Here is a 22,224-nt window from a genome sequence, read left to right on the forward strand (position 1 = left end):
CCTAGGGGTGTCTGTGCTTTGTCCTTTCGGGGCCTCACTGTGGTCCTGGGTCCTCTCCTTTCTCGGGGAGAGAACCTGGCCCCCGCTGAAGGACAGAGGGTCAAGGTTAAGGTTAGCCTTTCACTTCTAAACGCGGGGCCACCCTGGCAGGGCCGCGCCGCGCCGCGCCGCACCGGGGCTGCGATTCACGGACTGGCCAGCATTTACCTCCGCGAGCTCTGGGGGGCTGTCTCCGCGGTGCTCACACACAAGGCACCTGACAGCAAGGACACTAAGCAGGGGGGCGGAATGAAGGTGAAAAATAAAAGCCGCAAACTACAAAACAAAGAACAAAATTAACACCTCAAAATAAATCACACACAATTCTTTTTTGGAAGTTACACACATTTTAAAGAAAGAGAAACAAAAGAAATCAGAATGATGAACAACAACAAAAAATGGGGCTTAAAGAACAAACGGGAGGGGCGGGGGGTACCTGTACATGGGCACGGTCACCGTGCGCTCATAGTACTGCCACGTGGAGTGCAGGTCCGTGCGTGACAGGTTGGTGGCGTAGAACCTCCAGGCGGACTGCAGTGGAGGACAGGGGGGTCAGGCGGCCCTGAGGGGAGGCGGGGCTGGCAGAGCCCAAGGCCTCAGGAGGGGCCCCCACCTCTCCCAGGGCCTGGCCCCTGAGCGCCCCCCTGCACCAGGCTCTGGACCGCGGTCCCCTGGCACCTGCCCCACCCCCGACAGGCCTCAGCCTCTGTAGAATGGACACACATGTTTGCCCGCTGTGGCTGGCGGGGCCTGGAGGAAGGGGCGCAGGTCAAGCACACGGTGAGTCTGCAGGGGGCCTCCACTTCTTTCCTTTCATCTCATCTCACTGAGGCCCAGCAGCTACCACCTGGCATCGTGGCTGCCTTCCTGCCCTCCCCCAGCCCTGAGGGAGCTTTCCACTGGACTCCGGAGCTGGGGGCGGGGGCAGAGCCAGGGACCCGCTGGCCAGCCCTTATTTTGAAATGCGTCACCCCGCCGCCTTCCGGCCCCCACAGTCTCTGGTGAGGAATCGGCAGTTACTCTCACTGAGGCCCCTTGGGCATCAGAAGTCACTTCTCTCTCGCTGCTTCCAAGATCTGCCTTCACCAGTGTGCTCCCAGTGTGTCCCGGAGCAGCTCTGTGACTATCCTGCTTGGATGTATAGATTCACGCCTTCCACCCAATCTGGGAAGTTTTCAGTCTTTTCGCCCGCCTCTCTTCCCTTTCTGGGACTGCCATTATGCCAAGATCGGCAGGTTAGCTGGTGTCCCGCCAGTCTCACGGGCTCTGTTCATTCCCCTTCCTTTGCTTTCTTTCTGCCCCGCAGCCTGGGTAACTTCGACTGACCCGTCTGCAGGTTTGCCGACGCTGCCTCATGCCGGCTCAGGTCTGCTGCTGACCCTCCGGTGAGTTTTTCGTTTCAGCCACTGTACCCCTCAGCTCCCGAATTTCTCTCTGGCTCCCTTTTATAATTTTGATCTCTACTGACACTCCCCGTTGGGTGAGATGTCAGTCTTCTGTTTTCCTTTGGTTCTTTCCTGTGGATCCCTTTAGACTTCTGAGCATACTTAAACGGCTGACTTGATGTCTTCGTCTAGTAAATCAAATACCTGAGCTTCTTCAGAGACAGTGTCCGCTGATTTTTCTCCTTGTGATTAGACCATACCTCCTTGTTTCTTTGCATGCCTCACAATTTCTCGTTGAAAACTGGACATTTTGAGTATTACCACGTGGTTCTTCGGAAGCAGATTCTCCCCTGTCCCCAGAGCTTTTCGCTGCTGCTCGCCACTGACGGTAGCTGTTTGTCAAATGACTTTTCTAAGCTGTTCTGCAAACACTGTACTCTTCGTTGTGTGTGGTCACTCACATCTGTTCCCCTTACCTCAGTGGTCAGTGACTTGACAGAGGTTCCATTAAACCCAACAAACCAAAGAGGAAACAAACACCCTCGGTCCCTGCAGACCGGCCCTGCGTGGGGGCACATTCAGCAAGGCCACGTACAGCTCCACCTTAGCCTTCACTTCCTGTTGCATGGAGTCTAAAGACGGCCTGAGGTGAGCACTGAGGGTCTTCTCTAGTCACTTCTGAGCCTGCGTCCAGCACTGCGCAAGTGAGTGGCCGCCTACATCCCCCCGAGACATGGGGGTCCCTCCCAAACCCTCAGTCCCCTGTGAGTCCTTCCCAAACCTCTGAGCTTCTTGGAGAGGAGAGGAAGAGGGGAGGTGCCGTGAGTTCGGGCCTCGCCCCCTCCCTGCGATGCCCGAGCCTCTGAACCGCAGGCAGGGCTGCGACTTCACTGCCAGTGGGCGAGACTGCGGCGCTTTTGTTCTTCTTTATATCCTTGTGCAATTAAAACAAGTAGCCATTTGAAGCTCTTACGGTGAAAGACACACGCGTACATATACCCGTAAATGCAGGCTGCACCCAGGGCAGGACCTCGTCGTCAAGAAAGACAGACACGTGAGGTGCTGGGGCCATGTCCAGCCAGCGGTAGAGCCGGTCAGTTCCAAAGTCCCCGGGCCCCCCACGCTTTGAGAGCGGCTGTGGGAACATGAGGCCACACTTTCAGGATGGCTCAGGAAGCACTGCTGGGCGCCGAGCAGCCACTGTGGCCCCTGGCGGTGGGGTGGGCCTTCAGCTGGGGCACCTACCTGAGGTGGGGCCTCTGAACCCTGATCCCACACCTGCAGGGTGGGTACCAGTGCTATGAAGGGACACCTCAGGGGCAGCTGTGACAGCCTGGCCCAGAGCCCGGGGCCAGCACCAGCCTCCACGCTGCCTGGGCTGGAGCCGCCATGCAGCCCGGGGCGTCTGAGCTGGTTCTCGGCACAGACACTGGCTCCCCGACAGGGAGACACTGAGCAGGGCTCTGCTCCGACGCCGTGGGCCCGGCCAGAGGCTCCGCCAGTTCCCGTGGGGGTTCCTGTGGGGGTTCCCGTGGGGGTTCCCGTGGGGGTCCACGTGGGGGCCGCCTGGACTCACCTGGATCAGGCCAGCTGCAGGGTTCCGCCTCTTCTCAAAGTGCTTCTGACGATGCTGCTCTTGAACTTTCAGGGCGAAGCCAGACCCCAGAATGCCCTGCAGGCCACTGGGATCAGATGGCGCCCCAGGGACCACAGTCCCCCCACCCTTGCCTGCACTCCTGGCTCTGCCCTCCCACCTTCTCAGCCCCTCATCACCAGGAGTCACCAGGAGACAGGCTGGGGGTAAGACTTGGGCTCACAGGAGCCTGGCAGGGCCCGCCCACACGGAACACACCTGGGCCCAGAGAGCAGTCCTCCTGCCCTGGTCTGTCCACACTGACGTGAGCGGAGGGGTGAGGCCCAGGGTCACAGGAGGGCCACCTGGGGAGCAGCCCCACTGGCCACCCCCGACCCTGCCTGGCTGTGGGTGACAGTTATCTGAAGCTCCGCGGCAGGAGATGGGGTCCCGGGTGCCCTGGGAGCTGACGGGGGGCCGTGTCGCCCTGCAGCACTGCTCCTGGTAATAGGGCCCCTCCTGGCCCAGCCCACTGGGCTGGGGGGAGCTGGCAGGTGTGGGTCAGAAGGCACAGCTGGGAGAGACTCAGAGCCCCCGATGGAGCCTTGTGGGAGCTCTGTCCCCACGGAGGTGCCGCTTGCAGCTGCTCGGGGGCTGGGGGCCTGCTGGGAGCCATGTGCCCGCCTCATGTCACTGAGGTCCCTGGAGCCCGAGACTCGTCCCCAGCAGAGGCAGGAGGGGCAGGACTTACAGCAGGAAGAGCAAAGAAGGAGACACCGATGAGGGTGAAGGTCGCTGCCAGGAGCCTCCCGTTCCAGGTCTGGGGGTACTTGTCCCCGTAGCCGATGGTCGTCAGGGTGATCTGCGGACAGCGGGGCCCATCACTGCCAAGCCGGGCAGTGGCCGCAGGGAGGCCAGGGAGCTGAGCCGGACGCGCCTCCTCCTCCACCCCAGGGTCTACACAAAGGGCTCGCCCGCCCCCCTGGGCAGCTGGACAACCCCCCCAACTGCCCTCACCCCTCAGCAGCCTCATCCCAACGCTCCCCCTCCCTCCATGCCGGGCGGCGGTCACTCAAAGGCTCTGCTCCTGCGTGTCGCCCAGGCTAGCAGGGCAGGTTCGCCGTGGACGGAGCAGCGGCTCCAGCTGAGCTCAGGCCAGGTGGGTGGCCAGGAGGCTCGCAGAGAGCAGGGCCTGAGAGGGGACAGTGCCCAGAGGGCCCCTCCAGGGACACAGAGAGGGTTGTGTGGGGGCCCTCAGAAGGCGGCTTGTAAGCTGAGGCCAGAAGAGGAGTGGGAGAGGGCTGGGGGAGGAAGAGGACCTCTCCCTGTGGTGTGGCGGGCAGCGCGGGCGGCCCCAGGGCGATGGAGGGACCGGGAGACTCGGCGTCCGGGGGCCAGCACCCAGGGGCGGCGTTCATGGCCCGCACGCGGGAGGCCAGCTTGAGAGGGAGGCAGTGGGGGGACTCCCCCAACACCAGTGAGCCCCTCCAAGGACCACAGGCCTGCAGAGCAGAAGAAAGGGGGCCTCAGGCAGGAGGCTACCCAAGAATGGCAGTGATGGGAAGGGGGCTGACCTCATCCTGTCACAGCACAAAATGAAATCTTCCAAGTGTGACGTTCACAGTGGGGGCCACGGTGTAGGTGTGACTGGGGAGCACGCAGGAGGGGTCCGGGCTGGGGAAGACGGGCACAGCGGGGGTTCCATGTAACACTCAGGCACTACTCGGCATATTAAAATTTTGGATTCAATTCTTAAAGATGGGAAGGCCCTCAGGAAGGGCAGGCCGCATCACCAGCGGGGGCAGACTGTCCAGTCAGAGCCTGGACCTGCAGGGAGCTGTGGGCTCTGGGCCCCAGCCTCAACTCCCCTCGCCTACCCTGTGCCCAGGCCCCTGACCACCCTGCTGCCCACGTGGTGAGATAGAAGGACACGGATTCGAGGCTTGTGGCAATTAAAATGACCACAAGTAAACTGCATTCTGCTTAAACGCTGGGTGGAGGCTGGCATCTCTCTTCCCAGCAACTGGGTTTGCAGCACCTGCCTAGCGTCACAAGGTCGTCATTTTCTGAGCTGGGTCTAGGGTCCCAGAGACGATAGGCTCTGCCCTCCCAGACCTACGGGACCCTCCACAGGCCTGGCGCCCCCCAGGCGGAGTGTCCAGCACACCCAGGAAGTGCCACAAAGGAGGGGTACTTGGGACCCCGCACGTGGAGGCGTCCATGGAAACGGCTGAGAAGGAGCCAGGCTGACAGCCGTTCAGCTACTGGGGTTGCGGCCTGTGGGGCCCAGCTCGGTCTCCAGAGGGCACTCTCTGAAAGCACGGGGTCCCCACTAGGAGCAGGAGGGGCCCAAGAAGGCTTTTCTCACAAAAGGCCACTAGCGCTGGGCCCAGGACGGGGTGGCCATGAGCGTGGACCAAAAGTCCGTAGGCAGCCCTACTACGCTGGGCAGGGGCAGCCTGGGAGGTTAAGCTCAGGGAGGCAGGGGGTCCAGTTCCCCTTTTTCAAACTCCACTGTCTCTTAACATGACAGGCAAGGCCGCCCCTCCTCCCCTCCAGCACAAAGGTCACACAGGTGTCAGTAAGGCAGGAAGGTAACTGGCCAGGCTGCTCACGGGTTCCCCGGGGGCCAGGCCTTTCTCCGCCCCACATGGGCCAGCGCATCCCCACCCAGCCTGGACCAGCACCGCCACCTGGCCTCTTGGTCAGGAGTGGCCAGCAGGTGGCCCCCGAGAGACGTCTCCAGCCAGGTTGGCCAGGGAGAGTCACTGCACCTCCTGTTCAGCCCAGGGAGTCGAGGGCACACCCGGGGGGAGGGGGCAGACAGTGGCGGAAGGACCCCGAGGGGCCGTGCCCAGTGAGCGCGTCCTCACTGCTGGGCGGCCCCACTCACCAGGCCCCACCAGAGCGCATCTGCATAGGTGTCGAAGTGGTCATTCTCCCCCTTCTCTGCCAAGTACACCAGAAACGAGGCCAGGATGAGGCAGAGGAAGCCGATGTACCAGGCGGTGACCAGCTCCTGGAAGAGACGGCCACGTCATAGCCGCTGGGCCAGCGTCCAGCCCTGTCTGCCCCTGGAGCACTGAGGCCCCGCCTGCCTGGAGGCCTGCTGGGCTCCGCGACGCCAGGGCTTCAGGGGGTGGACGCCCTTCCAGAGTGCCAGCCACAGAGCCCCCAGCACCCCAGGGCCGGGGCGGGCAAGAAGGGCAGCTGGTTTCCAGTCCTGGCCCTGGGTTGTCCAGCCTCTGTGCATCTCACACCTGGGAGGGCAGCGGGGAAGGACGGCCCAGCGCCGCATCCACCCGGGTTAGGTGTGTGGTCAGGTGGCCTCCAGGCAGTCAGGCTGGAGAACCTCGGGACTGTGGGGACCCTATCCCAATTTCCCCGAGCCTGGGGGAGACACCTCAGTACCTTTGGGGACTAACACCCTCTCTGCTCTGCCAACCAAGCCCTAGCCTCAGGGTTCAGACAAGTAGGACAGTGGGGAGGGGGTTGCTGGGCCAGTGAGGGCACCCAGGAGCAGGTGGCCTCGGCACAGCCTGGCATGGCAGACGGGGCTCCTTGCAACACAGAGACGTAATCTGGATGGGACATGGGCCTGCAGCCACCTCGTGGGTCCCCAGCCAGTGGCCAACGCAAGCTGCAGCCTAAACAGGCAGGTAACTGGGAATGCCAATCAAGCACATGGCGAGCCAGCTCCCATGGGGCCAAGTGGACCAGGCCTGGCAGAGAAGCCGGGGAGACCGTGGTGGAGTCAGGGGAAGATGCCTGGAGGAAACAGAACCTCCCGCCCCGCCCGGCAGGGCCTGCCGCCCTCGGCGCAGCACTGGCTCTCACCTTGCTGTGGGCGTAGACCACGGAGCCCAGGAGCTTCCAGGTGCCGCCACGCCGGTCCATGCGGATCATCCTCAGGATCTGCAGGAACCGCAGGCTCCGGAGCGCGGACGTGGCGAAGACGTTGCCCTGGGAGCCGGCGGCCAGCACCGCGATGGAGGCAACGAGCACCATGATGTCTGCGGGAGACAGCGAGCGCAGGGTGAGCCCGGCTCCGGGAAGGTGGACAGAGGGGCGCACATGAAGTGCCAGCCTGGGCACAGCTGCCCGGCACCTTGGCTCCCTGCACTTCGGCCACGCTAACCACGGGCTCAACGCCCAGAGAGCAGGCTTCCACGAGAAGTTGGTCACGGGGTCCCACCTGCCCCTCGCCCCTAGAGCCAACACGACACCCAGGTCCTTCCCAAAGCCAGGGTCCAGCCCGGCCCCCCCACCCCCACCGGGCCTCACCGATCACACAGAAGGGCTTCCGGGCAAACTTGAGCCGCCCCCTCCAGCCGCGGTACCGGCAGCAACAGCCTGCAGCCCAGATCCGCACAAAGTACTCCACACCAAACACCACAATGGTCACAATTTCCTGCAGGGGAAGCCAAAGCTGAGACACCGCCAGTGTGCGTGTGGGGGCCCCTGTCCTGTGTGTCTGGTGTGTAGGTGGGGCACAGAGGGCGAAGCTGATAGAGGGTTTCAGGTAACTGCCGAGTGGTGGGGCCCCCAGGCCTGGGGTAGCCCAGAACAAAGGGCAGGGCAGGTGGGGGGGGAGGCCCCCCAGAGGTGCCCCTGGAAGCAGGCTCAGCCTCCCTGCGGGCTGGCCCCTCCATCGCCAATAGCAACACCAAGGTTACCCTGTGGTTGCCATGGCGCCCGCCCCTACCCATCATGGGGCTGCTATGAGCGTAGCAACCCCCAGCCCAAACCCACATCTGCTGGGGAACACCCCGCCCCCTGAGGTGGAGAACGGGAGGTGGGAAAGGCGGTGAGGACGGCGGGGCGGGGTAGGGGTGCTGTCAGTGCTGTGACGACACGGGGAGGGGCCGGGACCAAGCTGGAGCAGGACCAGGTGCTGCGGGGGCTGGGGAGAGGGGCGGGGGGGCTGCCAACCTGCGCCAGCACCAATGTCAGGACGGGAGCGGGGGACCGAGGGCCACCAGGCTGGAGCCAGAAGAGCAGGGCCCCGGCTGCAGGGAGGACGGTCTGGGGATGAGAGCAGCAGGGGAGGGGGACAGGCTGTGCCCCCCGGGGACCCACCAGGATGTAGAGCGCGCCCTCCGAGCTCTTCTCGTACTCCTTGATGGTGGAGAACACGGACAGCACGAGGCAGGAGAAGACCAGCAGGAACCTGGGGGGGCGGGGGGGCGGGGGGTCAGCCAGGCCGGGCCCAGAGCCGGGAGAGCCCCCGGCAGAGCAGAGGGGGACACCCGGCAGCTGCCCGGGCCCACAGCGGCCACCTGGGCCTCGGCTGCCCACCGGGAAGCCCACCACGCTCCCCTCTGTCCCTCGTCTGTCTGGCTGCAGCCCTGAAGACACGTGCTTCGGGAGAGTCCACAGAGCTCTCAGAGAAAACGGGGAGCACCGCCTGCCGGGCTGCCCTGGAAACAAGAAAGGCGCAGACCCCACAGCCCGCCCCTGCAGAAAGCACCCATACAGGGCCATCCCTCTCCTCGCCCACAACCGGCTCCTCCCCAGGCTCAGGAGCAGTTAACACCAGCTGCACACACACCCATCCCAGACGCCCAGATTGCGTCCGCAGTTCCCGACTGACGGAACTGAGAGCCGCTGGGCAGCAGGAGTGGACTCCAAGGCCCTGTCCAGTGTGTCCCACCAAAGTGGACAAAGTGAAGCTAGGGAACAGAGCCCCTGAAGGCTGAGAACGGGGTCCAGGGCTCCTGAGAGGCACAGAGTACGTGGTGTGAAACACTGGACAGGGGCCTGCACACCACGCCCCTCCCACATCTTCACCGCCCAGGACTCCCTCATCACCCCAGCTCCACCGGCCCGAGGAGGCAAGACCACCAGCCTCCCTGGTGGAGACGGGGGATGAGACCCTTCAGAGCCACACGGCACAGGCCAACCCCGGGGCAGCCACAGCGACACGGGCTCGGGCCAGCCCCGCCCTGTCCAGATGGGCATCCTGCCGGCACCACCGAGCGGGGGCCCGACACCGAGAACACCGAGCCTGGGAGGATCCAGGCACCTCCAGCAGCCCTGCCCACATGCCCTGAAGAGGCCTGGCGAGCAGGCCCAGAGAGTGCTGCCCCCACTGGGCCAACCTGGTGCCTCCCCGCCTCCCAGCACGCCCCCAGCTCCCAGGCAGAGGCGCTGGTAGCGGATAACAAGGGCCACTGGAGCAGGCGGATGCACGCGGGGAAACGGTCACATTTCAAAGTCGCAATTAATTTCCTTTGCTCATTAGCCAATTTATCCAATTAGCTGAGTCCTGGGAAAAAAAGTCCAGATATCTCGTGTGCCTCATGCTCGTAATTCTCTGCCTGGGGGTATCTTCTCCCAGCTCTTGGTGGGAAGGAGCCCACGTGCCCAGAGGGGCCTGCCAGGGTTGGAGGAGACCCTGGGTTGTGGGTCAGGATTCCGGAGGCCTGGGCGGTGGGAGAGACTGACAGGATTGCCCACTCAGAGGGGCAGCTGGACCCGGCTCAGCTCAGCACTGTGATGCAGGAGCCCGGGGGGACACATAACCCAGCAGGCTTCCCTGCGGAGGTGCACACAGCACCGCAGGGTGAAGAGCTGGTGGGCATCAGGGGAGAAGGGAAGGGAGCTCCTGGCAGAGCGAAGAGCAAGGCGGGTGGCTGGGCGTGGAGGTGGACAGTGTGTCCAGGACCCTGTCGGGGAGACTCAGAGTCCAGGGCTGTGCCCATGAAGGCCAGCACCTCGTGTGGTATAAAATCACTTCCCTAAAGTCAAACAGACAAGGCCCAGGTCCCGAGGTGACCAGACCCTCTCTCAGCCCTGCTTCCCGAGGGCGGCTCTGACCAGCATCTCGGAACATTCCAGAATGACTCACCCACGCTGTATGGAAGCGCAGCCCTTCCCAGCAGGCAGTGGCCAGGATGCCGGGCACCAGGCCAGCAATTCAGGAGACAAACCCACAGCTGCAGCCGGAAGGTCCCGTGGCCAGGGGGAGGAGGGCTGGCTCCCGAGAAGCGGGCCTGGGAGACGGCCCCCTCCCAAAAGTGCCGGCGACACTCCAAGATTTGTTTCTGCTGTTTGGGGACAGATGGCCACAGATGGCACGTCCTGGTGGTGTGCAGCGGCGGCAGCAGGTCAGACACTCGGGAAGAGGCCACCCGCCCACTCGGACATGAGGAGGAGACAGCCAGGCAGCTGAACGCGTCCCTGTCACCCTATCACGTCCCAGAGCAGAGACAGTCCCACGGGCGCCCGCATCCCCACCCACACCTCTAGGACCCTGCAGGTCAAGAGAGGAACACCTCCAGAGCATGGTGACTTCCCGCCACCCCTCAGCCACTCTTCCAGGCAGCTGAATGACGGGAAAACCTTTCCAGACCTCCTCCTGTCGCAGGCACCACAGTGACCAGCGCCCAGCCACCTCCTGGACCTGAGACCTCCGGTGCTCACACCCATTTAGAGACGGGGCAGCTGAGGCTACGAGAGGCCGGTAGGGGCTCTGCCTCTGGCCTCACAGTCCCTAGACTCAGCATCTTCGGTCATAGGGACAATTCACTGGGGCCCAGCCCCGCTGGCTCAGACCCCAGCATCGCCCTCCCACGGGACAGCAAGGGTGACCACCCACAGCTCCACAGCCCATCAAGTGGTCACCTGCTGGAGTTATGTCGGGGTCCTGGCTCCGCCGCTTCCAGGAGACACTGGGGAGTCTGAGCCAGGCAGGGGCCTCCCTGCCCAAAGGCGACCGGTCATTCTGGGTCCTGGCTGATGGCAGGCTCAGGAGAGATGGACCAGAACCCCCTCGGGAGAGGAGCTGGGCAGATGCACAGGGGACACCACTGACACCACCGGGGGGTGCTGCGTGCTGACCCACAGGCCCCAGAAAATGGGGGGGGCTGGTAGCTGGGTCTGCTTCCCCCCCAGGACAGCTAGCTGAGGCGCTCCACCCGCCCGCAGGCTGGGGGTCCCACCCCTCAGCTGCAAGGTAGGGGCTCGCCTCTGGCCTCAAGCCCAGCACCACCTGAGCGTCCCCCCAACATCCAGACCGAGGCCTCGGGGCCCTACGGGAAGGGTTCCCAGGCCTTCCAACCCAGGAACTCTCCAGGCTGTTTCAGGAAAGAAAGGCAGGGAGGCAGGACACGGTGGTTCTCCTACAACCGAGGCTAATTATGAAAATGAATTCAACATCAAGATGCTTCCCTGGCTGCGGTTGCCAAGGAGACAAGCAATTCAAGCAGCTGGTTCCCAGCCCCAGACTCCAGGGGCCGAGATGGCTCAGGAAGCGGAGCTGGGAGGGGAAGGACCTCAGACCACGCTCACCTGAGCAGTGGGGAAGGCAGCCACCTGCAGAGTGAGCTTCGGCCAGAACAGCCTCGTCCCAGGTGCACACCCAGGTGTGCGCCAGCCAGAGCACCCAGTTCACAAGCCCCAGCACTGCAGGATCCACAGCAAACAGACTGTCTTCACCCACAGCAGGACAGACCTCAGCCAGGCTTCAGGAGGGGCTTCTGCCGCCTGCATCCTGGGGGAGGTGGACCCCTCTCTTAAAACAGGTGGAGGCCCGGCGGGGTCCTGAGCGCAGGGATTCTGATGTTTGGGGAGACAGGTGGGGAGGGGCCCAGGGAGGTAGGAGGTGGTGAGAGGAACGGAGGGTGGTGGAGGCTGGATGGACGCCAGCAGAGGAGACCCCAGTCGAGGCCTGACAACACCCACACCTTGCGGCAGGCAGCCACCGCCACACCCGCAGTTCCTGGCGTGCGCTGTGAATTCTGCCTGCCCCTAAACTCTCGGGAAGCACAGCCCCTGCCTCAAGAGAGAGACCTCTGCTTCTGGATCTCCCCCCTGCCCCCCCCACATCGGACTGCAGGCAGTATTTCTTTTCTAGAAAAATGTGACAAAGCCTCTGCCACCTTGTTCCCACATCTGACGCCCACTTCACCATGGGGAGGGGGTGGGCGCCAGGGAGGGCTGGCGATGCAGCCCAGGCGGGGACAGAGCACTGGAGGTCGGTCCCTCAGCCCAGACCCCCCACTCCCTCCAAAGGCCAGCTTGGGAGAGGGCAGTGGTCATTAATCTCACTTTACGTATTTAAGGAAACAAACCTTTCGCAAGCAACCGGCAGGGCTGAGAGGAAAGCGGGGCATGTCACCAGCACCACTCGCTCACCCGGCCCCCGGCCGGCAAAGCTGGGACAGGAGGGTGGGGAGGGGTCCCCGACACACAGCACCACCCCCAGGCTAGAATCATGACAGCCCTGCAGACAGGGAGATGCTCGTCCATTTCACAGATGAGAAAAACAAGGCTGTAAAGCAGCTCACCGTGACCCCATGGGGTCGAGCCTGAGCACCCCTTCCAGGGGAGGGGTCTCCCCACAATGACGCCCATTCCAACAAGGCTGTGTCTCCCTGGGGGCCACACAGCCCAGGAACCTGAGGGAGATGGGAGGGAGAAGCAGCCAGTGCGAGGCCACCGCGGTCCCCTCAGGTCCAGGCCCACACCCGGCTCCCCAGGGAACCTCCCGCTGCATCGTCCATTCTGCGGCTGGCGCTGCAGCCTGGAATCTAATTTCACCCCCTAATAAACTGCTCTGCCCCCAGGACCCACTGCCACTTCCAACCTCTGGGAGCGACGGGAAGCCTGGACTGCTGACGGCTGCTCCAGGTGCAAACCAGATGCAAAGAATCACACAGATCCCACCAGGATCAGAGGGAGCAGGAGGCCACATGCCTGAGACCACCATGCACAGACCCCTCTCCCAGAGCCCATGGTCAGCCCACCCCCAGCCCACTGCAGCCCGTCCCTGTCTGAGCCTGCTCATCGGAGAACCCCCAGAGCCTGAGGGACCCTCGTACACAGCAAGTGCTCAATAAATGCCTCAGACCCGCAGGCCTCCACCGACGGGCCTCACCTCCATTGCCCCACCCCACCCCCACCCTGCTCCAGCCCCTTTCCCAGCTGGACCCGAGGGCACATCACGTCTGTGGCCTTTCCACACCAGTTCCCCCATCCAGCCCCCCTCTCGCCCCACACCCAGGGCAGGAAGGCACACTCAGGGGACCCCTTGATGACCCCCACTGGCCAGTGACCTCTGAACAGCCAGTGTCCCCCAAAGCCTCAGCCGTGAGTACTGTCCAGGACTGGGGGCTCTGGTGGTCTGGGGTCCTAACCTCCCCAAGCACCAGTCCCTAACCATTCACCCACCAGAAGCTCTAGGTTCACAGGGACCCCCAGCCCCACCTTGCTCACTGCAGATCCCAGACCCCCCAGAAAGACTGGGCATCTTCGGTGAAGCTCCAGGTGCTCGGGAAGTCACAGGGTGTGGGGGGAGCTGCCACTCGGGGGCGGGCCGGGATGGGGGGACTCGGGGCCCTGGCGGCACATCTGCTGGCTCAGCACACAGTAAAGCCACTTCCCCAGGCGCCTCCCACTCCGTCCAGGAGACATTGCTCCACTCGGGTGATTTGCTGTCCATTGGTCACCTGTCCACACGCAGACTGTAGAATCAAAGGCTCACCTGCGCACCCTCCCCATCCCACACCAGAGCCCACTCACACACATACCAGGCAGCATCGGACACCTGACCCCACCACACCCATGCCCTGGGCTCTCCCTCTGCCTCCCACCCCCACCCTTCTCAGAGACAACAGTACCCCCGACCAGGCTCACAGCCCCCAGTCAGAGGTCCTCCCTCCCAAGAGCTCACCTCAGCCGTCCCATCCATTGTGCCCCGACTGTGTCACAGCTGTCCAACCCCCATTCCTGCCACCTGTGGCCCCCACCAACACTAAGACCACAGGAAGAGCGCCTGCTCCCCTCCTGCCTATTTCTGGGCCTCACCAAGCCAGCTTCCCTGCCCCAGGCCCTTTGCACCTTCTCCTCCACCACCTGGAATGTTCTTCTGCCAGCACGTCTGTCACAAGGCTGCCTCCTCCTCCTGTCCAGGATTTACCTTCAACATCACCGTCTCTGAGAGGTTGCCCAGCCCCCAACTCTCTTCAGTTTCTCTCCTGGGGCCTCGACCCTCCTAGCACCAGCACCCTCCTCGCCCACTCTGTTCACAGGCCCCCAAGTGCACGGCCAGAGCCCACACACAGCAGTGCCCTCAGCTCGAAGGCGTATACCCACTGGACAGTTCAGGAGTAAGGAGCCAAGAAGTGGCCATGGACAGGAGACCTGTGTCCCAAGGAACGCAGAGGCTTCCAAAGGCCAGCCTGGAGGTCCCGAGACCAGGAGGGCACAGCTGGCCCCGGGGGGCCTGGCCACGTCTGAGCCCATGAGGTGGGAAATGCAGCTCATTAAAAACAAGGCTGCAGTTCCACAAGAAACGCTTGCGTGTCTCCGCACAGAAACCTGAACTGCCACGTCCCACAGTCTGGGCACCGCAGACCGAGGCAGAGGGGCTCAGTCATCGGCAGATGAGTGGTGGACTTGGGGGCCCGTCCACGGCGGAGCGCGACTCAGCCTGAGGCGAGTGAAGCACCGACACCCGCCACAACCTGGATGGACCTTGGAAACACGATGCTCAGTGAGAGGACACAGACACGCCAGGCCACAGGGCATGCGACCTGCTCACATGAAAAGTCAAGAACACGGAATCCGGCTCCAGGGGCCAGAGGTGGGGAGACAGGGACCTACAGGGGCTGTGGCGCTTTATGGGGTGAGAAAAAGACACCTCACTGTGAACACACTGAATGCCACCAAACTGGTTGAAAATGGCTCCCTGTGTGTCCCGTGCACTTCACCTCAGGTACAGGAAAGAGAACAGGCCAGGCCGCTGAGGCCTGAAGCAGCAGCCCAGCCCCGCCTGCCTGCCTGTGCCCGGCAGTGCCCCCCACAACCTGGGCCCTGGGCCCCCCTGCGTCGGCACAGATTTGGGTGGGAAGAGCCACCACCTCCCCCCAGACACCCCGCCCCCGCCCCCCTGCCAGGGGCCCGACCCCGTCCTGGGGGGGGTCTGTCCGGGAACAGTCCCAGCCCCCACCCCGTGAAGCCTCAGCACCAACACATGAGGCAGCCTCCTGCGGGGAGTGGGCAGCCACTGGCCAGTCGGTTTCCCGAGCTGGTGGCGGAGCACCCCTCCCATGGTCTCCTCTGGGCTCTGTCCTCACAAGCCCCAGTCTCCCCTGACCCCGGCTCACTCTGGGGGCCCGTCCTTGGGTGTGTCTCCCTGGCCTGCCACACACGCCCCCGACACACGCACCTTTCAGGTCCCTCGATTGCCCTGCCCCGTCCGGAGCTGGCCTAACCAGACCAGCACGGCTGACTCCTGCCCCTGCAGGTCCCACAGCCCCGCCCTGCCGGGTCTCGGCCCCGCTGTGTGGAGCCTGCCCAGGAGCGGGGTAGGGAGGGGCTCCCCGAGGGCAGTACTGCTGTGGACAGGCCTCTGCGATCAGGATGCGATTACAGAGCTTGTAATTCACTGCGCAGACACCAGTTTTCAGGGGGTGCTCTTCCCCCAACAAGGGGGTCCGTGTGGGCCACACCCCTGGCATCTAACATCCCCTTCGTGAGCATAGGAACTCACGCAGGTGCTCAGGGCCCCCCGCAACAGCTCTGCTGACCCAGGGCCCCTCACAGACCTGCCTCCCCCATGTCAGTCTCCCCCAGACTCTTTCTGCAGACCCTCCTAGTGTTTCTCTGTCTGGCCCACCCCCCAGGCTCCCCAGCTCTTGGCTCACTGGTCCCCTAAACCACTCCCAGCGTTCTCTCAGTCTCCACTTACACGCTTCCAGCGACACAGGGCTCACCCATGGGCAGGACCTCGTTTTAACAACCCCCTCCCAGGGCAGCCCTGGTCCTGACCCCGGGTGGCCGCCAGGCATGCTCTCACTCGGGGGCCTGCCCCAGGCCAGCACCCACTGCCGCCATCTGCTCCCCAGGTGTAAGCCAGCGAGGGCGCAGGGTGAGGGGTCGGGGACAGGCCACCTCGTCCCCTGCCCCAGGGAGCACCGGGAGCCCTGACGACAGAGGCAAAGCGAACACTCGCCCATGGGCGGCCCATCTGTTGCCACAGCACGTGGTTAACACAGAGGAGGACAGCAGAGTCTGAGTTTTGCCTCCTGTAAGGAAGGAGAGATGGGCACAGACGGTCGGAAACACATCGGAACAGACAAACGTTCCCCCTCGGGTTTTCCGCGTCTTCCCCGTTTCCTGCAGTGGACATGTATTATTTCCGAAATCAGAAAAGATAATAGAGCACAACCGAGCATTCTCCTAAGAGCCATCGGTGCCCCCGCTCAGGCTGTGCAGTGCTGCCTGCCCATCGCCTGGGCCGAAACACATGCTTTCCGTGCACACAATATTAATTCAGCTCTCAGCTAATTAAACCGCACAGACCAGAGGGGACCATCTTGGAGAACCCTAATGAGGAGGGACGCGTCCTGGGAGCACAATGGCTGAGTCTGGAGATGGAGGAGTGGCCGTGCCCGGGTGTCGGCCCCGAGAGCCCCACCCTGTGCCAGCAGCAATGGGCCAAGCCCCAGCTCTCCCTGGGCCTGAGCCCCGACGGAGAGACGGCTGGGGGCTTGTGCTCAGGACCATGGCCAGTGCCCGGCATGGCCCTCCCCTGTGTCACCCACCCGGTTACACGACCCGGCCCCCCGCCCCCACCCCTGCCACAGGCTGAGCTCCACATCCCACACCAGGCTCACCTCTGGGGTGAACAGGCTTCTAACCCCCCATGGATGTGGCCAGGCTCCTGTGGTGACCTGTCCACTGACTGGACGCCTGGCTCAGGGCTCTGCACGGATCAGCCAAGTGCTCACCGCGGCTCCTCCCACTTCCACATCCCCTCCTGGTGACCCAGCTTCCTCCCCTCAAAACCTGGGGTCCCAGGAGAAATAGGCCTTACCCTCCTACAAACCCTTCAAATATTTTTTTCCAAACCTGAATGGAAAAGCAAACTCAAAAGGTCAAGACTGAGGCTCTGTGGAGGAAAGGGCAGACCAGACAGGGCCTGGAGGAGGGTGGGGCCTGGGCAGGGGGCTGCTCGCAGCAGACACCAGAACCACCTGAAGGACACTCCCTGCGGGCGGCCGCCTCGGGCCCTGGGAGCTGTGACCCGCCGCCACCACCAGTGAGTAAGGGATCTCTGGACACACTGTGTTTCCAATCGCTTCCAGCAGGACTTTCTGGAACCAATGCTGTTTGGTACATTTACAAAATTATTCCGGGTAATCCAAAAAATTAAAGACCTAATTTTATTCAAGCCAGTAACTGGTTGAGCCCAAAGATTCTCAGCTCTGAGCACGTCCCAGAGACAAAAGTCAGACTCAGGACTGAGAGCCTGGAACCCGGGCCCTTCCGCCCGCTCCCCCAAGTGGAGCCACCGCGGCCCCCAACCACCGCGGCCCCCAACCACCACGGCCTCTGCAAAGTGCTGCCGGAAAAGGCTCCGCCTGCCCGCCTGCACCCCCTCCCTTTGGCCAACTGCAGCTGCTGGGCAGTGGGGCTAAGGCTCTGCACAGCCGGTGGCTGGGGAGCAGTGAGAGCCCCATCATGCATAGGTCACCTGCCCCGGACCAGGGGTCTCCCCACAGTGCTCGGGGCTGCTGAAGAAGGCGCAGCCCCCGCGCTGCACCAGCCAAGATGCAGAGCTGGCGGCCTCGCTCGCCAGCGCGCGGTCTCGGTTCGGTTACTGCACTGGCCCACCTGGGCCCCCCACCTCAGTGTCACGACACCTGGCAGGAGGCAAGTCATCGTCCCTGTTCTCCACTGGGCACCATCCTGCCCGTTCTCGTGGGAACCCTTCTCCGTGACAGAACCCACACTTTGCCAAGCCCAGGCCTTCACAGGCAGGGATGCTGGGGCCTGTGTCCCCCAAGGGCCCTGGCTGGCTGCAGAGGGAGCCACACAAGCTCACCAGCGTCGAGGTGGGGGACATGAGCCCTGCAGCCGCACGAGGAACGCAGGTCCCAGAGCGGCCCAGCCAGGGCATGTGACCCTCGAGTGTCCGGTCCTGTTTCCTCCCAGATGAATTAATAGCATGGTGCATCCCAGCTTCAAGCAACAAAGACCCCGGTCCTCCCTCTCTAACTCCTGACCAGTCCGTTTGCTGACCAGCCCCTGGGCCCCTCCTTCCAACTCCGTGGCTGTGACTGTCTTAGCTCAGGTGAGGAACAGACAGGCCTCAGAAGTAGTGATCTCGCTGCCCCGAGCCTCTCCTGCAAGCACCCACCTCACCACAAGGGGTTTCAGGGGCTACATAACCCTCTTTTTCCTTCCTTGGTCCTGACCAAGCTGGCCTGGCCTTGCTGGCGGGGGGCCCGTGGCCACGCCACGAGGACGCCGCATGGAGCAGGTGAGGCCCGTTTCTGGAGGCCGCCAGAACTGTCAGCAAACCGCCGTTGGAAAGCACGGCGCAGATCCAGCCTTAGGGAAGGAGCAGCCCCACCGGCAGGCGACTCCCATGTGCAGGGACCCACATGGCACCAAGTCACCACACAACAGCTTAGGAGAGAGGGGGTGCTCATGGGGACATATCCCACGTGGAAATCTGACGTCCCCTTTACGGTCTAGGGCACCCACTGGTACAACCTGCCCACAATGGTGGTTTTCAAGCCAAAACCATCCCGGCCTCCCTGCTCAGAGGTTCAGGATGCTGGGGCCGTGAGTCCATCAGCTGTGGACAGAAGGCCTCTCCCAAACCCAGGCAGCCATGGAGCAAGCGGTCTCCTTTAGGAAAACGGCCAGGCCCCCTGGGCAAACGCACAGCGTCAGACCGGGGCCCCGTGCCTAATCATGAGGTCCAGTTAACAGCAGCCCCAAACCTCTCCATCCAGGTCCCGCCACTGGCCAACTGGACTGAGAACTGGGTGGGGGCAGGCGGCCCAGGGTGTTGTCCAAGACGCACCAGCCTCCAACCGCCTTCGTCTGCCTTTCTCCCGACCGAGCCACAATCACGCAGATGGGACGATAGCCAGAAGCCCCCCGAACACCACACACACCAAGCGTTGAGCGAGTCACAGGAGGCCAGCACGGAACTGTCCCCACGTCACAGACGAGGAGATGCGGGCCCCAACTCGGAAGCACTGGTGGAGGCAGAGCCCGCGGCCCCCACCACTCACCATCCTCTGCCACACACGCCCTCTGAACCGTTTCCACTGGTTATACCCTCACATCGCACCTCGCAGGGGGCGTGGGAGTGAAGAGGTGACGTGTGTCACTGACGCGCACACCCAGCAACGTCCACCCAGGGAGCACCTGGCTTACGCCTACGTTCATGCTCCAGAATGCTTCGCGCGTCCCACCTGCAAGGTAGCCTGGGCACCACTGTTTGTCATAACCAGATGTCGGCACATGCAGTAACAAGATGCCAGCGTCCTCCTGATGCAGCATCCAGCCCAGAGTCCACCCACCAGCCTGGCCCTTCAACAGGCTCAGCCTGGCCTCTGGCCCCTCCCCTCCCGCCCGACCTCCAGGAGACTCTCAGGCGGCCCAGCACACCTGCTGCGTGTCCCTCCGCAATGTTCTGTAAAGAGGTTCATCTTCCATGTGGTCTCCCCTGCCTCCCCCACCTTCTCACCTTCCATAAAATGCCCAAGAAACCTCGTCCTCTGGACTCTGTTTCCTCTCCAGGGCGTCAGAATGTGCCTCCTGGGGGGTGGAGGCCAGCCTTGCGGCTCTCGGTGGCAGGGACTCAGGGCATCCTGTGAGTGACACTGATACACAGACATGCTGGGCCTCCGTGGACAGGCTGGAGTGCAGAATTGACAAGGTCTGAAGATCATTTACTGACCGAAGCGAGCTGGGGAAACACCACCTTGAACACTCTACCGACCACCGGACTCAGCCTGTGCTCTGGGAAGCGATTCGGTCTCTTTGAAAACGTTCCGGGACTTACGCCTCTTCAGAGGCTGTGCCCGCGCCGAAGGCCTGCTTCTGAGTCTCCACGGAGACCCGCTTTGATGTCTGACTGATTTCCAGTAAAACAGGCTCTCTCTGCTCCAGTCTGCCGCACCGTCAAGAACAGGGGCTCTGACCTGCCCCGTTGCCTTGAAGACAAGAGACTGTCTGTGGGATTCGCTCCACAGTGTAATGAGACACAGTGACGAAGAAACAGTTCACGGTCGTGGGTGAGAAATCCGACAAGGAGGCCAAGGTCTCCAGACAGCCGGGACAGCCTGCTGAGCCCCGGTTTCCCCGGAAACCACACCCTCCCCCTGCTTTCACCTTTGGGGAAATTTCCGTATGTCTCTCCAATCAGCAGCCACTTCCTCCCCGGGGCTGTAGGGAGGTCTGGGACCTGAAAGAAGGTGAGAATTCAGCCGTTCAGGCTCCAGTCCCCTGCTCGGAAGCAGAACACCCGTCGGCAGAGACCCTGGCCACTAGCCTGAGCCCACGCTCGCCCTCAGATGCGGTCAGACCAAGGAAAGAGCGGCCAGCACGGGGGTCCCGACTCCGCCTCCCATCCAGGCTCGCCTGCTGGGGGCAGAAGGTGAGCCGGGCTATGGGACCCACATGGGTCATCCAAGGCCATGCAGGGGACTGGAGCAGGGCCCTGGGGCTCCAGGTCCCCATCCCACTGCCATGACCACAGCTGCCCAGCAGCCTCCAGCCATGGGCCCCCGATACGTCAGCCTCCAAAGACGCCCCTGGGTGACACCCGAGGATGGAAAGGGCTTGACGGACCAGCCCGGGGTGGGGTGGGGGGCTCTCAAAGGCCGGTGGTCCAGGGGGCCCCAGCCTCCGGGGGTCAGCCCCACCCTCTGCTGTCACCAGCACTTTCCATCTGGCCTACTTCAAACACGGTTTCATCCTGACAACTCAGAGTAGTTTTAGGATGTTGGAAACGTCAATTTATCTGCACCCCAAGCTGCGCCGCTGGGCAGAGACCCCTCTGGGCGCCAGTAGGCAAATCCGGAACTCGACCGTCTTGGCCTCGGTCTCCCCACAGCGAGCGAGGGCCAGCAAAGTGAGAGACGCCTGAGCCCCGCACACGGCAGGCCCAGAGCAGGTGTCGGTCCCTCTCCCACCTAACTTGAGACCCCCCTACCCCCGCCTCCGGGGATAGACTGACTGCCGCTCCCAGCTCCCACCTGCGGGCTCTCAAAGGAGCCCCAAGGGCTCTCCTGGAGCAGGTGAGTAAACTAGGAGCCCCGTGTACCCAGACACGCGTACCTAGGATGGTCCGGGGCCTTTTCTGTAGGTCACATGCCCTTTGAGAAACTCATGAAAACCGCACCTAGAAAATTCTCTGTAAAGATGCCTGGTCCTGAGGTGCACAGACCCCCAGAGCCCAGACACCTGCCACGGAGTGTGAAGGGCGGGCAACGGGACCCTGAAATACACCCTTCCCCACCCCACGTGGCCCAGCTCCTCGAGACAGGGCTCCCACCACCGCTGAGGACGCGAGCCTGTGCCCCAGAAGCCCACCCAGGTCTGGGTGCACACTCATGCAGGCTGGGGCCTGCCCCCCCCCAGAGACGGCTTTGCCTCCAGCCTGGGCAGAGGAGAGAACCCTCCAGGGGCTGCAGGGCAGGGAGAGGTGGTCTGAGCTGTTTCGTCCCTGACTCAGGGAAGTCTCCCATCTCCAGAAGGGCTTCTGGAGAAGCTCACAGGCGAGGGCGTGATGGCCGTGGCTCCATGCCCAGAGGCACGGCTGCGGAGACAGCCCCTTCCGCAAAGAGAGGAGGCCTGGTCTGATGCCCACCAAGCCTGGGGGCCACTGGGTGGCTGCCTCCTCCCCACTTCTGACAGCTGCTGCCCATGGACACCCAGAGGGCCCGGCACATCTCCACCTTCCAGAAGCCAGGCTTTGGTGAGAAAGGCAGAGAAAGGTGGCCCAGGAGGGGCCCCCAGCCCTGGACTGTAGTCCCTGCCCCCACCAGCTTCCCCAGGCCCAGCTCAAGAGGGACTTGAACTTGCTTAATTAAGGAATCAACAAACCAACCGATTGATGCAGACGTGGGCCAGCCCATGCAGGGTGGGAGTGGAGGGTGCAGGTGCACAGGGGAGGCCACACCCTCTGGGACCAGCACAGGGGCAGTAGAGGCCTCCTGGGTTGGGTGGGCTGGACCTAGGGACAGTGGCCTGGGGAGCTGGGGCACAGCCAATGAGCAACAAGCAGGACAGAGATGTTGCTGTTCAGGGAGAGCCCCCAGGCCAGACCTGGGAGAGTGGAGACTCCACGTGGTTCACCTCCACAATGCCTTGGGGACAGGGGAGCTGTGCCCTGCTTACTGCCACTGGAGCCCCCCATGCAGCAGGCCCTTCTGTCCCGACTCAGGGACACCCAAGGAGGAGACAGCACAGACC

The 22,224-nt window shown here is 63.1% G+C and overlaps 1 protein-coding gene across 1 annotated transcript in view; it reads right to left on the minus strand.

The window, feature by feature from the left end:
• Positions 1–22,224, minus strand: part of KCNQ2 (potassium voltage-gated channel subfamily Q member 2) — a 49,458-nt gene that overhangs the window by 25,150 nt on the left and 2,084 nt on the right. The window contains exons 2-8 of the mRNA XM_072943615.1: positions 8,077–8,167; positions 7,282–7,408; positions 6,835–7,010; positions 5,891–6,016; positions 3,749–3,859; positions 3,001–3,096; positions 476–570 (exon numbers count right to left, since the gene is read on the minus strand). Of these exons, the coding sequence (XP_072799716.1) occupies positions 476–570; positions 3,001–3,096; positions 3,749–3,859; positions 5,891–6,016; positions 6,835–7,010; positions 7,282–7,408; positions 8,077–8,167 (822 nt within the window). The remainder of the gene's footprint in view (positions 1–475; positions 571–3,000; positions 3,097–3,748; positions 3,860–5,890; positions 6,017–6,834; positions 7,011–7,281; positions 7,409–8,076; positions 8,168–22,224) is intronic.

The sequence above is a fragment of the Vicugna pacos genome, chromosome 19, assembly GCF_048564905.1.
Source record: "Vicugna pacos chromosome 19, VicPac4, whole genome shotgun sequence".
NCBI lineage: Eukaryota > Metazoa > Chordata > Mammalia > Artiodactyla > Camelidae > Vicugna > Vicugna pacos.